General features: G+C 44.2%; 1 protein-coding gene, 1 long non-coding RNA gene and 1 pseudogene across 2 annotated transcripts in view; 1 reads left to right on the forward strand and 2 right to left on the reverse strand.

Annotated features, from left to right (window-relative positions):
• The window catches only part of LEMD2 (LEM domain nuclear envelope protein 2), a 23,368-nt gene extending 15,789 nt beyond the window's left edge, over window positions 1-7,579 (reverse strand). The window contains exons 1-2 of the mRNA XM_069073473.1: window positions 6,927-7,579; window positions 3,506-3,546 (exon numbers count right to left, since the gene is read on the reverse strand). Coding sequence (XP_068929574.1) covers window positions 3,506-3,546; window positions 6,927-7,551 — 666 coding nt within the window. The 5' untranslated portion in view covers window positions 7,552-7,579. The remainder of the gene's footprint in view (window positions 1-3,505; window positions 3,547-6,926) is intronic.
• The window catches only part of LOC138150087 (uncharacterized), a 14,123-nt gene continuing 4,571 nt past the window's right edge, over window positions 7,382-16,933 (forward strand). Inside the window, exon 1 of the long non-coding RNA XR_011165503.1 lies at window positions 7,382-7,458. This is a non-coding gene — a long non-coding RNA (uncharacterized lncRNA). The remainder of the gene's footprint in view (window positions 7,459-16,933) is intronic.
• On the reverse strand, window positions 13,042-15,261 carry LOC138150309 (DET1 homolog pseudogene; annotated as a pseudogene).

Genomic DNA, 16,933 nt, shown 5'->3' on the forward strand with positions numbered 1-16,933 from the left:
ATTATGGAGAAATACTGGAAGCAGGGAGATCATTTAGGATGCTACATAGTTAGTTCAGGTGAGAGGTGACTGTGGACTAAATAAGTGCGTAAAGAGAAAGGGATGGATGCACGAGATGTCCTGAAGGCACTAGGATCGGGCAATATGAAAACATATATGAAACATAAAGGAAGAAAGGCAAAAGTTAAGAATAACTCTGACATTAGGAACTTGTGTGATGGGATGCATGCTATTGCCTTTGACAGAATGGGGAGTTTAAGAGAAAGGACAGGTTTAGTGGAAAGATGTTTTGAATATGTTGAGTTTAAGATGCCTATGAGACATCCAGGTGGAGAGATCCGGTAGGTAGCTGGTGATGCCAGACTAGAGCTCAGGAGAAAGTGAGGGCTAGATAGGTAGATGTGGAGATCACCTGCAGAGGGATGATTGTTGAATCCATGGGAAATGATGTGATAGCCAAAGAAGTGTATAGAAAGGGGAGAGAAGAGGGCACAGTCAGAGCCTTGGGGTACACTCAGAGGTGGGAGATAGGATAATGATCCAACAAATAAGGCTGAGGAGCTGACAGGTAGGAGTAGGCCTAAAAGGGAACAATTTCATGAAAACTCAGGAAGGAGAGAAGATCCAAGAGGAGGGAGAATAGTGTAAAATATTACAGACAAGTCAATATATAAAACTCCTTTTTCCACCTCTGTACCTTTGAACAGGTCATGTCTCATACCCAGAATGCCTGCTCTTCCCACTTCCATCTCACAATTCCTGAAATGAATTCTCTAGTTTTCTTTAAAGCTCAAGTGCTACCTTCTGCATGAAGCCTTTTCTCATCCTTGCCCGTGCCCCGTCCCCTCCCCCCACTCCTCCTCTCTGTCACTTACTCAGAAGCTAGCAACTCCTCCTGAAATATTATTTGGTATATAGTTTGTAAATGTTTTCTCCCCCATTAGAATGTAAGCTCCTTGAAGGCATTTCATTTTTGTCTTTGTGCCTTCTGCACCAGTGCCTGGTACATAGTAGGTGCTTAATAAATTCTTGTTGACTGATTGGCTGAAGAAAGATTAAAGTGGGAAAAAAGGCCACTCACTTAGCAATTTAAGACTTTGGAGACAGCAGTTTCAACTAAGTGGTAGAACTGGAAGCCTGATTACAAGGGATTGAAAAGTGAGTGAGAGGTGAGGAAGTAGAGGCAATAAAGGTGAACTTTTTTATGAGAAGTTTTGCTAGGGATGGTAAGGTCTAGTAAAAAATTTCTTTAAGGTTAGAGGAGATGGAGACATATTTATAAGAAATAGTAAAGAAGCTAATGGATACAGAAAAATTGAAGCCACTAGAAGTGATGCTTAATAGGCTTTATGGAAAAGTAGAAATTTAGAGAATGAGGAGGAATAGATAAAATTAACTTGTCCTTTTGGACTGTCTTTTGGCTATTTTAAACCAACTTTCTCATTTTACAGATAAACAAAGACAGGAAATAACCAAATTTACGCAGCTAGTTAGGATAACTTCCACTCTTGTCAGGGTAGTCTGATAGTTAAACTGAATTCTTACCCTCCCAATACTATATATCATATTAGCTTCTGTGTCAGAATTCTCTAAGAAGATCCTATAGTCTATGCTACTTGTTCCAGTGAGAGCCATATTCTTTATATATCAGAGGGGAGGGGAAATCTATAGTTAAGAGTTTGGTATACTATACTGTCCAAAATTAGTGTTCTGCATAAATCCTGAGTATGGCCTAAAACAAGTCTGTGTGTGTATGCATATGTATATATATATATACTTATGTGTACACTTTATATGTGTATATATGTACTCTTTTCCTTTCAAAGAGACCTAATTGAGAGATGTATTTGTATTAGGGGGTAGCCTATACAATACGTATCAATGTAGGTTTTGACATATGATCCAGGTGTAAGTAGAGGGGAAAAAGGAATAATTCAGAAAACTTTCCAATTTAAACATAAAAACAGAAAGACTTAGAACAAAGATATTCTTTCATTCTGCATTTCTCCCCTCTTGTAGAATGGACCTTCACAACCTTAGCTTTCCTTATCATCTTATCTCCAGATGCTTCTAGACTATCTCCTCTAGGCCTCAATTGGGATTTTTTTTAGGGAAGGCAAACTAATTTGGAGCAGGTAGGTGGCAAATTGGATAAACTCTGGAATCAGAAAGATCTAAGTTCAAATTGTGCTTCAAATACTTCCTAGTTATGTCACCTCGGGTGAGAGATTTAACTTCTCAGCCTCAGTTTCCTCATCTACAAAATCCACCTCACAAGGTTGCCATGCCAGTTGAATGAAATAATACAGGTAAAGCACTTTGCAAGCCTTAAAGGGCTATACAAATGTTAGCTATTCTCATTATTATCATCAATCCAGTTCAGTAACAGTTCATGTCTATGATACTTTAAAGTTTACAAACTGCTCTCCTCACAACAGTCCTGAGAAATCACAAAGTATTAGTATTCTTTTTCCTCATTTTACAAATGAGCACACTGAGGCTCAGAAAGACAAGTGATATAGCTTAGGTCACACAGAGTCACCACTCCCTTGCCCAATATGCTAAATATCACACAGTCCAAACCCAGACAGAAATGACACTGCTGAGTGAGACCTGGATCTCCTCTTCATTAAATGGGCTAACAGAGGCAAATGCATTGCAGCTCAAAAACATCACCTACTGTATCGTTTTTTTCCAGACTCCTAAATGCTAAAGATCTAAACTGGTGTCCTAGGACGCCTGGGCATTACCTACCTAATAATTAGACTACTAAGTCATGCCCTCTGGCAGCATGAAAGCCTCTTCTGGCAGAATTTATGACCCAAGGATTTATTACCCTGTATCTTCCCCAGACAATCGCCAAGACCAGAGCATCACTTCTACTCCCTAATGCTGGTTTTCATGACTCATAAATGGATGTAGTTAACTTGCCTTTCCCAAATATTATTTGTAGTGCACATTGGTGCTTCATAAACAAATCTGAAGACAGACTAAGAGGGCTAATTCCATTGAAGCTGCATCTGAGAAAATGAAATTCACAATGCCTAAAATCAAGGGATTCTTGAGCTTCTCATACATAATTTCAAGATTCCACAGTCCTTCCCTTGAGCTCTTGCTGGAAATGGGGCAGAGGCTGAACTGGAAAGGTTAAAATCAGCAATCCTTTTTCCTCAGAATCAGGAAGGTGTCTACAGGTCCCTTGGAAACAATCCACCATATTTCCCAGGAATCAACTTAGGAGAAGACAGATCAAAGTTACTGATGTTGCAACTGATGGAAGAACTTTTCTAACAGGACAGGTGTTGAATCTTTAGGGGCTCAATTCCATTCATTTCAGATTCTCCTACACAGCTACAATTGAGTCTGAGGCTACTATTTGATTTTGATACATTGCTGAAAATACTCCCCGAAAAATGATCCTATTATGATCTTTTTCTGGAGAACTTTACCTCTCTAGACTGGGCTGCATCCTCAGGAGGAATAAAAAGCTAGGAAACAAACTCACCGCATCTGTTTTCCTCTCACAGTCCACCGGCAACAACTTCACTAAGACCAAAAAAGAAACAGAGAAGAGATTAAAAGGTTGGCCAGTTGGGAAAGGAAGTTAAGGAAAGGCCCCCTCCTCAGACTCAGGGTGAGCAGAACCTGACTGGCACTAGGGAGACACCAAGCAACATAATTCCCAGAACCATGACTTTCGGTTTTAAATGCCCAAAGTCAAATACATTTGCTAGTAGGGAAAATCCAAATACATTTGCTAGTAGGGAAAATCCATTTTTTCATTTGTAAGGTTTCATTTATAAACAGGCTTGATGCTTTGTACCCTTTATCTACAAATATTTCTTCAGCAAAGTTAATAGGACTTTTGGTCTGAAATCTTCCACATGTTCAAAGGGCCTCTTTGCAGAAAAGTATTTCTTGGCACTGAGTGCAACTGTTTACAACACAAGCCTCTCAGAGCTAGAAGGGACCATTTGATTCCAACCCCCTCATTATACAGGTGGGGAAACCTGAGCTTTAGGGATACTGGGCTTTATACCACCAACTTCATAGAGTCTAGGGGAACCAAAGTTACAAAGAATCAGCTGAATTTGCGTCAGCTTCAGTTGTCCTGGCATATCGCAGTAAATGTATGTGTATTTCTTGGTCTGCTTTTAGACCAAACATCTTTTCAACCCATTCTTTTATCTTATCTTCTAAATCAAGATGAACTATCAACAACTTGCAATGGATATCCAAGCATTCATTTATGGTACCACTTAAGGGGCAATTTGATTTTTTAAAAAGTTTATTTGAGGAAATTCTTGAGCTTCTCATACAATGGTAAAGACAGCCTAAGCTTGTTCCTGGACATAGTCAATATTAATCAGGCAGAATTATCATGCTCTGCACAGAATATTAAAAGTTGGTAAATTATTTGATGTGTCACTTCACACTTAAATTTATAAGGAAATAATGTATACAGTGTCACTTCCTTTTAAGACTAAGGCCTAGAGAGAAATATGGCAAATTTCTCTATGAAAACACATACGAATGCTCCATTCATCTTGTGGAAGAAATATTGAAATCTATATGACTTCCCCAAGTCTGAATCTGGGTGAAAATAACAGAACAGGGTATCATGGATGATAAAGGCCAGAATTTTCTTGGCAATCAGAAACAGCTCAATAGAGGGAAAATAAATTGCTTGTGTGTATATAGAATTATGTGTAGGTATGAGACAAGCATAATTGGGAATTTTTTCCAAGTCATAGAATTAGGATATTAAAACAGGAGGGGGGGTGAGGAAGAGAGGGAAGAGGTATAACAGTAACCAATTATTGTCATCTTAACTATTAACTAACATTGTTATATGCAATTTAATTTATAAATTTTAGTGCATTCCTCACAAAAACTCTGAGATAATGTATTTATCTCCAATAAATAAGTGAAAGCAAGTGAAAACAAAATGACTTGCCCAGTCACATGGCTAGTTAAAGGTAGAAGCTAGAACTCAAATCCTGATGCTCTTTCCATAATACCATATGCTTTCCTTTACACTTCTAACTTTACAAAGTACCTTCACATTTGCCATAGGCTAAATGTGTGACCTTGGAAAAATCATTCCCCATTTCAGGGTCTGATTTCTCCTCTGTAAATTGAGAAGGTACAAGTAGATGACCTCTGTGGTCCCTGCCAACTCTAATACCTGATGATTCTAAATCACTCCTAGTGATTTAAGGCAGGTATTAACATCTCCACTGGACAGTAAGAAAACTGAAGTCACAGAGCTGAGTTAGTGGTATTGCCCTGAGAATTAGTTACTCAGACCACCTCACTTGGGAGAAGTGGTAAGGGAGAGAGGATCATAGCAGCCTAAGGCTACCAATATGAGCAACACTGTGTGATTACCAGAGGGAAAATAAATTAAGGACTGGGCAAGCTTGTTCTCTAGGGAGGGTTCTCCACTAGACAGGGAGCGAGGATACAGGAAAGGGAGAGGTGAAGTGTTAAAAGACTGGGGATAATGAAGGTTATTACTAGGGGGAATAAAACCTGTTACTATTCTATTTAGTAATAGGATTTTACATCCTATTACTAGGACTAGCTTCCCTAATCCCCTACTCCAGGAGACCCTGCAGAGAATGCCAGGCCTGGAAAGTAGAGAACTGAGGAAGATGAGGAGAGGAATGATAACAAATGAACATTAACCACCCCCCCCCCCAACCCTGGCTCAACAGGTGGTATTAGTAAAGAAAGAGATATAGTCTTAAAATCCTGGAAGTAGGAATTAGGGGTAGAAATTACTAATAAAGATTTTCTTTACCATCTCAACAGCTGGAAAGATGGCAACCAAAAAAAAAAAAAAAACCAAATCCAAAAACTGGGGAGAGCCACACAGATAAGGAAAGAGGATAAATTATGGACCCCTTAACCTTTTCCACAGTACCTGGTGACCTGGAGAGCTGTTAAAGAGAACTATTAAAGTGAGAATTTGGGCCAGTGAGAAAAGATGATTTTTTCCTCTCCTACCCCCATTAGTTGGTAGAAGGAGTAGGATGGTAATGACAGCTTTGTGGACCTAGAGTTAAGAAGTGAGGACAGAAATTATTTTCAAGGACCACAATTACTCTTGCACTCTCTCTGGACCTTTGGTGACTGGAGCTTTGGCCATAAGAATTGGGGGTAGGAAGAAGGCTGAGAATTTAAATGACTGAAAATGAGGAAAACTGTCTTCTTTCTCTTAACACGCAGTGGAAGGAAATATGTAGAAGTGTGGAGTTACTGGCCTGGAGATCAAAAAGAATATATTTCCCCTGGTCTCTCTAGTAGTGGGTATAGGAGAGGATGGTAGACAGAATTAGGAGATGAGAAGCTCTGGCCCAGGCTCCTAATGTGTAAAATGAGAGTTGAACAAGAGGACTGCAAAGGTCCCTTCCAGTTCTAAGATTCTAAGAACAGCCTGTAATGGGAAACTGCTAGATTTGGAGTCCGAGGACGGGGGTTTAGATGCCAGCTTAGTCACTTGTTACCTATGTGACTTTGATTAAGTCACTTACCTTTTAGGTTTATAGATTTAGTGCAGGAAGTCCAATCCCGCCTATATGACAGTTATGAAACTGAGACTCAAAGTCACAGTTGTGACAAGTGGCCAAGACAGACCCCGGACTGGGGTCCTTTGACTCCAAATGCAGCACTCTCCACAGCACGGAGGGGCCTTCTCTGGGCTCCAGTTTTCCTCATCTGTCAAAGGAGGAGAACTGGACAGGTGACAGTCTAAGGATCCCTCCTGCACTAAATCTAGAATCCCCTAATCAATCATTGAAAAGGAAGGGGAGGCTCCTGCCCAACGGCCGGGGGAAGGGAGGAGGGCAGCAGGTGTAGGAGGGAGAAGGGGGCTCCCTGCCTCCCGGGCCGGGAGCAGGCAGGGCAGGGCGGCCACGTACTGTTCTCCTCCGCCTCCTGCGGCCGGGCGGGCCCCCCCATCTTCGCCCACAGGATGCCCAGGAAGACGAGCAGAAGCGCCAGGCTGGCCCAGCACAGGAGGCGCGACAGCCAGCGCTCCAGCCGCCGTCCCACCTCCGGCCGGGGCCGAGGCCGGGGCCGGGGACCCCCGTACGCAGCAGGGCTGCGGGCCGGGGCCGGGGCCGAGGCTGGGGTCGGGGCCCACCAGCGGCGGGGGACGGGGCTCGGGGCGGGCGGCTCGTCCTCCTCGGAGCTGTCCCGCTCTCGCTCCCGCTCTCGGCCGGGGCGCCAGGAGAAAGTGTTGCGGGCCCCGGAGGCTGCGTGGTGGATGCTCGGGCGGCTCCCAGCCCAGGACGAGGAGGCTGAAGAGGAGGGGGCGGAAGCAGCCCCGAGCCCCGTGCGAGTCCCCGGACCCAGGCCCAGGCCCGGGCGCGCCGCCTCAGGCCGCAGCAGCCCCGCACCGGGCCTCGCGCGCAGCCGGGCCTCGCCTCGCAGCCGCTGCAGCTTGTTGAGGTAGACGTCCCGGGTGGTGTCGGTGATGGGCCCCGGCTCGAAGCCTAGGGCCTGCAGCTCCCGCCGCAGCTCGAGGTCCGACCGCGCGGCCATAGCCGCGCCGCCGCTGCCGCCGCACCCGCGCGCCCACACCCGGAACTGCTCCCGCCGCTGCCGGAGCCCGAGCCGGGCCCGAGCGGGGAGGGGCGGGGCGGCCCGCGGCGGCAGCCATGCTGGGGAGGTCGGCCGCCATGTTGGGGCGGTCTGGACAAGGTTAGGTTAGGGGACCGCCATGTTGAGAAGGTCTGGTATAGGGTGATTGCGCTCTTGAGGAGGGTGTTTAATCTTGGTACCGGCGGACTCCATGTTGTGGAGGTCCGCGTCCCTGTACAAGGAAGAACTACCATGTTGGGGAGGTCACTGACGTTTCCCTAGCAGATTAGATTTGGAGTGTACAGCACGTTACTCTAGGAATTTAGGACTGGACCAACCAGTTCTTTGTATGCTTGAGGGAATTAGGCCCAGAGAGGTTAGGTGACATGTCCAAGGCCACACAGTCAATAAGTGGCAGAGCTCGAATCAGAGCCAGGACAGTCTTAGCAGCCAGATCTGTTCAGAATTGTGCCCTTGGGGAGGTAGGAGAGAGGTTACAAATCCCTTCTCCTTCCCTTCTGGGGAGCCTGGGGACCTTGGCTCATTTGTCCTTGCCTTCCTGGCCCCTACCCAGGCCCCTCTTGCCAAGGAACTAAGAGTACCTGCAGGGGTACTCTGCCCCTGGTCATACTTTAAGGGTAATTCATATGGGCACTGGCTTCTGTTGCCAGCATCCAAATGGAGCCATCATCCATCCAACCGTTCAGTCAGTCATCATTTGAGAAATATTTGTATGGATACAAAGATTAATCTGCCATTAGAGTCCTCCCACTAGGGCATGGAGGTGACCTTGGGAGTGGGCTATGCCAGCAGGGCATACAATATGACAGGTCTTGTCCAACTTGACTTTGGAGGTGATGGAATGCCAGTGATGGACCCCTAAAAGACTCTGTACTTTCCCACAGGGCCCAGTCCCTGGCATTTGCCTGAGGCATCTGGCCCATCCAAGTATAATCCTTTTAACTGTCCTTTCATCGTGGCCCTCCCACTCAGCCCAGCCTGCCCTAGTCTTGTACCTGGCCCACCTTAGGCTACTTGCCATTCCTTGATCCCATCCAGGTTTTCTAAGTCTTTTTCGGCATAAAAGTACCCAGATTCTTAGAGTCTGCACAGTTTAATGGGGATGGGGAAGGGGAGTGTGTGTGTGTGTGTGTGTGTGTGTGTGTGTGTGTGTGAGGTGGGGGGGGTTTAAAAGACAATTGAAAGGATTTTGCTGGGATAGGCCAGATGCCTCAGGCAAACACTGGGGACTCTGTGTGTGTGTGTGTGTGTGTGTGTGTGTGTGTGTGTGTGTGTGTAAATTCGGGGCCTTTTAGGGGTCTAGCATTAGTGCCCCATCAGATCTGACTTCAGGGGGTATCCCACACTCACTAGCTTTGGAGGTACCAGAGGAAAGCCTGTCTCCTGTGATTCATAGCACCAAGGATTTAGAGCTTCTACTAATACCTCTTATTTCACCAATTAAAAAAACAAAACAAAAACAAAGGAAAAAACCCTGAGAGGATCCTGATTCTGTTAAGCCCAAGGTCAATCAGTAAGTAGCAGAGCAAAGACTTAAACTAAAGTCTTCTAATTCTAAATTAAAGACTTGCCCATTATACCATGCTGCACAAGGACTATAAAAAGGCTTTTGGAGCAATACACTTTCCCTCAGTTTCCTGGGTTTGAATGCTGGCTCAGACTCTAGCAGTATGATCCCTTCTCCCCCCAGGCTATTTAACCTTTCCATGCTTCTTTTGTCTCATTGATAAAATTAGGAGGTTACCTCTACATCCTTTTCCAGCTCTGAATCTATGATCTGTGACCTTTCTCTATAAAAAGAGGGGTGAGTTTTAGGTGACTTTTAAAGATCCCTTTGGGATCAAAATCCTGTTCTCTAGCCTTCCTTCCATTTTCCTCATCATCCTTTTCATTCCACTCACCTCCTTCTGTTCCCCTTCCCCACTCCTTCCCCTTTAATCCCATTATATCCTCTCAGAGCTACCTCCTCCTAGTCCCATCATGCAGTGCCATGGGCAGGGGACCTAGAGTAGATGCTTTATATTCCTGCTACTTTGTATACCACAGGGGGACTCCAACACTGGTCACAATTGCAGAGAAAATTATAGTCTTCGGCTGGTCAGGCTTCTGTTGTTAGCTTCCAAACCTCTCCTGACTTAGCTGCTCCCATGTGGCGTGATTTCTCTCACCAAGTGTTGTTTTCCTTTTCTCCGCCTGTGTTTGTATGGAATGCCATGAATTTGATATAGTGATTGCCTAACACATAGACCACATAATAGTATTTTATTTCTTTCCAAAGCACTGTTTGCATGACAAATGAGTTGGTAACATTTATGCAATTCCTTGAAGCTGTGCAGTTCAGTGTATAAAGAATGAGCTTTTGGGGCATCATACTAGCCCTGTGTATTATAAGGGCATGAGACTGATGGCTTAAACAAAGTTAATAAACAGCAATTGGCAGAATGATGATATCTGTCTTCAGATAAGCTTTCGGTATGCTTAAGTAAATAAATAAATAAACATATACTGGGCCTGAGCCACTCCCACAGGGCATACCATTGTTGCTTTCTTGCATTTGAGGATGCAGACTTGTACAACCACAGCCCAAGAGACACATGATCTGAAGCCCTTTCTGGACTGACTATAAAAATTCCCTCACTGACAAGAACCCTGCAGTTACTACAGGTGAACCTGAGAACTTTTTCAACTGTGGCTCTTCATCATATGTGGCTTTGTTACTGTTCTCTCCGGATTAGCCTGTCTCCAACCCACCATTTGCTTCTGCTGCTAATATTGTTTGCCAGGTGCTCATGGCCCTACCCTGTTGCTTCAGATTTCATTTTATCATATGGCTCAATTCAAGCTAAAAAACATTATTAAACACATGTGCAAAGCACTGTGCTAGGGCTGGGAATACATAAATATATTACAAATTTCATTTAAGGAGCTTACACTCTGTTGGGGAGCAGGGGAAGGTATGTACCCAAATAACTGATAGCGGGATCATTGGGTCATAGATTTAGACTTATGTCAGATAGGCATCCTCTCCCCGCTTCCCCCCATGAGTAAACTCAGATCCAGTGAGATTTAATGACTTTTCTAGTGTCAGAGGTAAATATGGCAGAATATGAATTGGAACCTTTGATTCCAAAACCAATTCACTTTTTGTGGTATGGTGAGATAAGTACAAAGGACTAGTCCTATCAAAATGCCATAAAAAATTTGAGGAAATTTGAGCTATCACCTCCAGCTAGGCATAATCAGAGAAAGCTTCATGGAGGAAGTGGTAACTAAGTTGAACATTGAATGCAGGGAGGGACTTGAGGAGATAGAAATGTATGTGTGTGGGAGTGTACTGCATGAGGAGGGGGGAGGTTGGGATGGGACAGCAGAAAGCTGGAGAGTCAGATCTTTTGAGTATATTTCTTAGGTTCATAAATTTAGAACTAGAAGGGATCTCAGAAGCCAACTAGTTCAACCTCTTCACTTTACAAATGAGGAAACCGAGAACCAGGGAAGTTGAATGACACAGGCAGTCACACAGGTAGTAAATATCAGAGGTAGGATTTCAACCGAGGTCCTCTGAATTCAGAGCCAGTACTCTTTCCCACACTGCTACCCAAAACACATAAAAGGGAGAAAGTATGAGATAAAAATAGGTTGGAGTCAGCTTAGGAAGCCCTTAATGCCAGGATAAGGATTTTATACTTCATTCAGTAGGTGGTGGGGAGTTACTGAAGATTTTTGAGAAGAAGAGTGATCCATTAAGGAATGGCAGGGCAGCTACATGAAACGGATTGAAGAGGCAAAAGTTGAGTCCAGGAGACCAAGTTGGAGGCTCAACAAGTTTTGGGGTTTTCAGGGAATGAACAAAGATGGTGGCAATGTGAATGGGAAAAAAGGGATGAGATAGAATGCAGAAGTAGAATTAAAAGGATTTGGTAATGTTCAAGTATATGATGTGGGGAAGATGGAGGAGTCCAAAGTTATAACCCTGGGAGACAGGAATACGGTGCAGCTAGAGATAGAGAAATTGGGGAGGGATCATTACCCCCATGGAACTAACAAATTCAAAGAAAGTGCTTCTTAACATGTATTAATTTTCATCTTACTGCCCAATATGGCCTTTTCTTCCTTCACAGTTCCCCTAAAGGTGGATATTTTGGGTTTATTACTTTTTTAAAAAATTCTTCCTTTCTTCAAAAAGGAATATCAAAAGTCAATGTCTAACTGTACCTCCACCCTGCCCCTATACTTAACATTTTTCTCATGAACTTGTGCTCTGGCCTTGTACATTCTCTGAATTAGAAATGCCTTCCCAGTCAACAAACAACATTGCCTTGTCCCCAAGGCTCTCTTTAGCCATTTGACTAAATAAGTCAGTGTGTTTCTTGCTGCTTTCCTTGATCTAACTATCAGTGAACACTTTATTCACATCTTTCCAAGTCTCATTACACCTGTTTTGTTGGAGGAACTGAACTCTTTGGCTTCCAGTCTGCTTGGTAATTCTGAAAGTACCAGCATTTCACCTCAGTATGGTCTTTCCTGCAATAGCCCATTGTCAGAACCAGATACAAGGATCTTCAGAGGTTCTTGGAACCTGATTTCTGATGTCTACAATATTACCGTGTTTCCCCAATAATAAGACACTGTCTTATTATTTTTTTTGGACAGAAAAACACCAGAGGGCTTATTTTCAGGGGAGGGCTTATTTTAATGAACATTGACAGCAATTTTAATAAACAGGTAAATGTGAACAAAAAAATGTACCTTTATTCAATAAGCAAATCACTGGGGAAGAACAGGATGACGCGCTCACTGCTGCAGCTCTGATTGGATGCAGCTTGGAGCGCGGTGTGCGTTTCACGGGGGGAGGGGGGGGGACCGGGGACGGTGCATACAGAGGGTACCGTAATGTAGCGTGTAGCGCAGGGGATCACCTTCACTACAGTAGCAATCTCAATAGGGCTTATTTTTGGGGGAGGGCTTATTTTAGAGGAATCTTACACAGTAAGGGGAGGGCTTATTTTCGGGATAGGTCTTATTATCAGGGAAACACGGTAGTTTAGTGCATGGGCCTATTGTCGATGTTAATGCATATTTTAAGGTAAACAAAGGTCTTGCAAAGTTACAAGTTATCATCCTCTCTGCCCTCCTTTTTCATTCACTGTGTGTGTGTGTGTGTGTGTGTGTGTGTGTGTGTGTGTGTGTGTTCCGGTGAACTACTCAGGTCAGGGCAGGCCTTCCTGATTTATTCAAGGCAAAAATGGGAAAACAAACTTCAGTTTCTTAATCTACTTAGCAACCACATGGTCACATTTAACACAGGTGAAAGGGTTCTTATGATCCTCAAAGAGTACAATGCTAACTTCTCTTAAGCTGACCTCTATCCAACACACTATAACTTTATAATAAATATAAATATTTTTAGCAAGCTGTACTCTCCCTCTCTTCTTTTTTTTTTAAATAAGTAAGAAAATATGTCTTTTATTTTTACTTAAAAAAACAGCCTTGGTTTTTGGCTAAATAAAAAGGAATGAGCAGGGTCTTAATCAGTTATTAGGTCTGGCCACAGTGGAAACCAATTGCTCTGCTTCAGGCTGCATACCATTGTCAAGAAAAGAGGAAAGGGGGAAAAATAGTGGAAAACTCTCATCTACACCTCAATAAAATATATACACACTGAACTTCCCCCACTCAAAATAATTAAAGGACTTAATGCTGGGTGATCTTTTGTGGAAAAAGTGGGAGACATTTAAATTATCTGATAGCTAGATTTTTTTTTTTTAAAGTAAGTTATCCTGGGTCCAACTCCTCTCTTCTGGCTCATGTTTGAGTGACTATAGACCAACCAGGGTTCACCAACACAGACCTTGGTTCCAAAGGAATGATGCTGGCACCTGAAAGACTCTGCTTTCTAATCTGCAGAGATGGGAAGGGGGTATAAGTCTTAGAAGGCAAGACAACTTGGCTTTGGTGGATCCCCAGTCTTTGGGCAACATCCTATGTGCAGCTGTGTCTCATGTGGAAGTTGACAACATATTCAGCATTAGTCCTTTGCACTGAAATGGCAAAGGGCTCAAAAGGGTGGAAGGTAAAGGTGACCAGGCATCAGACTGTGTGATTGATAGGGCAGCCCAGCAGGCCTGCCTGGATCTCAAACTTGAGCAGACCAGAATCCTGGGCATAGAACCTGATCGGGTGATCTCCACAAGTCTTGGGATGCTCCATGACTGATACCCACTTATCATCATAGCTGAAGAGAGAGAGATCGAGGTAGGGACTGCCACTGTATGATTGGGCACTGATGGGGAGCTGACCAAGCAACTGCCGTACTGCCTCTGTGTGCCCTCCATATTTCGTATTTACAATAGTGTCTTTAAACTGGCGCTGGATCTGCCTCACAAAGTTGTTGCTAGAAGGAACAGGGAAACTGGACAGCCTCGCTGTGCAGGGTAGCATTTTGGAAGAGGTCACAGAAATTCTCAAAGAGCTCCAGCAATTCATCCGAGGTATTCTCAAACACTGCTATCACCTCTGTTGTCACCATGTTGTACACAACAAAGAAGGAAGGCTGTGATGGGTCTGTGACATGTAGTGTCACTACATCTTCACTAGTGTACTTGATAAAGAGGTGATTTTCATCTAGAAGCTTCATCTTCCACATGTGCAACTGTTGTAGCTGGTCAAAATACTGGAAGAGGCGCCTTTTGGCCATGGCGCTACCATCTTGCTCTGCCCGGTGCCACAAATATACCAATAGCCGGTGCTTTAGAGAATTAATGAAGGGCTCCTTGTAGGGGTTGGGTCATGCCTGTTTGGCTGTCTCGCTGTACCTCTGGGTAGACAGCTGACAGGGTGAGCAGGTCATCCTCATAGCAAAATCGACCAATGGTACGCACATCAATAAAGGTGCCCTCGGGAGTAACCTGGAAGACATGAATGGTCTGCTGCTCTACTGAAAGAATGGCTAGTATGTTCTTATATAAGTATAGCCCTTGATTGTGGGACAAGATCACTTTATAACATTTAAACGTGCGGGTGTCACACAACCTGCCAGTGTGAAGATCAATGATGTGAAGGGAATAGTCCTCCAAAGGGGAGCAGGGATTTGGTGTCACTGACTCACTGTTGCGATATACTTCATAAAAAGGAGGGTGAGGCTCTTCAGGGAGGTAGGCAGCTGAACCCACAATGACACAACAGCAGTCCTCTGTGAAGAGTCTACACTCACGATTTAGGTGTTCATCATTAGCAGCTACATTGGTGATATGCAACAAAACGAAGAAGCGGTTCAAAGAGTCGGCCTCGGATATTGACTGACCTCTGGTCATTGCCATTGGCCAAAATTTCACCCTCATAACCCTGCAGTAGGTCCTCTGCTGCTTGGCAGGCCTGGTACTCATAAATCTCCAGTGATGTCTGGTCTGAAGAAAAGGCAATAAAATAGTGCCCATCAGGTGAAAATTTTCGCAGGAAGCAAGGTGGCTTTTCCACATTAACCACAGTAAAGTTGGGGAAGACGTTCTGGTGGAATACTCGAACCTGGTGCCAGTGGGTACCAGCCTTGCCTGAACTGATACGCCCACGCTCCAAGCTGTGGATAACATTTTGGTTCTGGATTCTTCGAGGTTTGATTGTTGGAATATCATGATCCATCATCACAGCATCTTATTTTGACGCTGTACTTCTCCTTGCGCTTGGTGGGCACCCAGCGGCTCATGGTGCGCAGGGTTCCAGATAGCTGGGCTGGCCTGATAGGCGGGGGGTGGGTGTGCGGGCTGGCCGGCCGGCGGTGGGGGTCCTCTCCTAGGCCACCATTTTCCATTCCTCGCCGGCCGCACCCTCCCTTTCTTCTTTTAAAAATACACAGATTCATCTGTTCCACAAAGATTGCAAGTGCAATGATTGCCTAGAGAATCCTCTCTTGGAATATCTAACCATTCCTTTGGCTTTTTCAACCTGGACACACACTCTGCCCTCGTCTCCCATTGGTGTTTGTCCTGGGGCTTCCATTCTTTGGAGGGGCCCCAAATCATCCTTCATCCCTCTTCTCTCCATGTTCCTAACTTCTGGTTTTCAGAACCATGCCCCATACCAGGCAACTTCACCTCTCCCCCTCCCCTTCTCCCTTCTCAGCTCTCTTTTGTGCCTTGTCTTCCCACATTAGAATGTAAGCTCCTTGAAGCCAGAACTGGCTTTCTTTTTCCTTGTATTTGAATTCCCAGCGCTTAGCCCAGTAATGCCTTTTTCCTTCTTTCCTTCCTCTTTTTTGTACTGTTCTAAAGTGGCTCTTGAGCAGCTGTATGCTGTTGCTGGAGTCTCAGCAGTGTAGGGGTATAGAGAGCCCTTTCTAGGGAACAAGACTAAGTCTGGGTGGACATTGGATTTGGAGTCTGAGGAGCCATGTTCATCTCCAGCTCTGTCATTTTATATCTGTATGATCTTGAGTAAGACCCTCAACTTCTCTGGGCCTCAGTGTTTTCATCTTTAAAATGAGAGGGTTGAAATAGATGACTTCTGAGGTCCTTTTCAGCTCTTGATCTGTGATTTGATGATCTTTGTAAGCTCCCTTAACCTTTATCTGTGGGGTTTTGTGTGTGTTGTACCATGAGGAAATAAGGTGAGTTTGAAGTTGGAGGAGGCAATCAAGATCTTTTCATTTGATAGCTTTTGATTTATAATGAAGACCTGGGAGCTAGCTTATTACCTTAGCCCTCACCTTAACTCCACGTTAAGTTTTCATTCATTCATTCATTCAGCAGACATGCATTCAGGTTCTATTCAGGTTCTAGGGGTCACAAAAAATTGAGATAAAGAGGAGCTCTCTGTCCTTTTGGAACTTTTGGTTTAGTAGAGGGATAAGACACAAGGCAGAGAACTATAATATACAATGAACACTTTTTAGTTGTTTCTTTTGATTAAAGTATGCAATCATTACATATGATAATGATAGCTCATATTTATATATTGTTTTCAGGTTTACAAAGCTCTTTAGCCTGTCTATAACCCTGGGAGGTAGGGTTATTATCCTTATGTTTAAGATAAGGGAATTGAGACTGTGTAATGGTAATGGAATTTAAAGATCCCCTTGCATTCACTTGGTTAAAACCCAGAGCTTGTGAATCCCACTTGTGGGATGGACTTCTTGATGTGAAGAGAGGGGGCTGAACTGGGAGGAGCTGGTGCCATGAATGGAGAGGCCCAACCAGAGAGAGGCCAGAAGAACTTTTGGGAGAGAGAGAGACAGAGAGAGAGACAGAGAGAGAGAGACAGAGAGAGAGAGAGAGACAGAGAGACAGAGAGAGAGAGAGACAGAGAGAGAGAGAGAGAGAGAGAGAGA

The sequence above is a fragment of the Petaurus breviceps genome, unplaced genomic scaffold (assembly GCF_028583685.1).
Source record: "Petaurus breviceps papuanus isolate PSGF00001 unplaced genomic scaffold, PetGlider_PUasm1.0 90865, whole genome shotgun sequence".
NCBI lineage: Eukaryota > Metazoa > Chordata > Mammalia > Diprotodontia > Petauridae > Petaurus > Petaurus breviceps.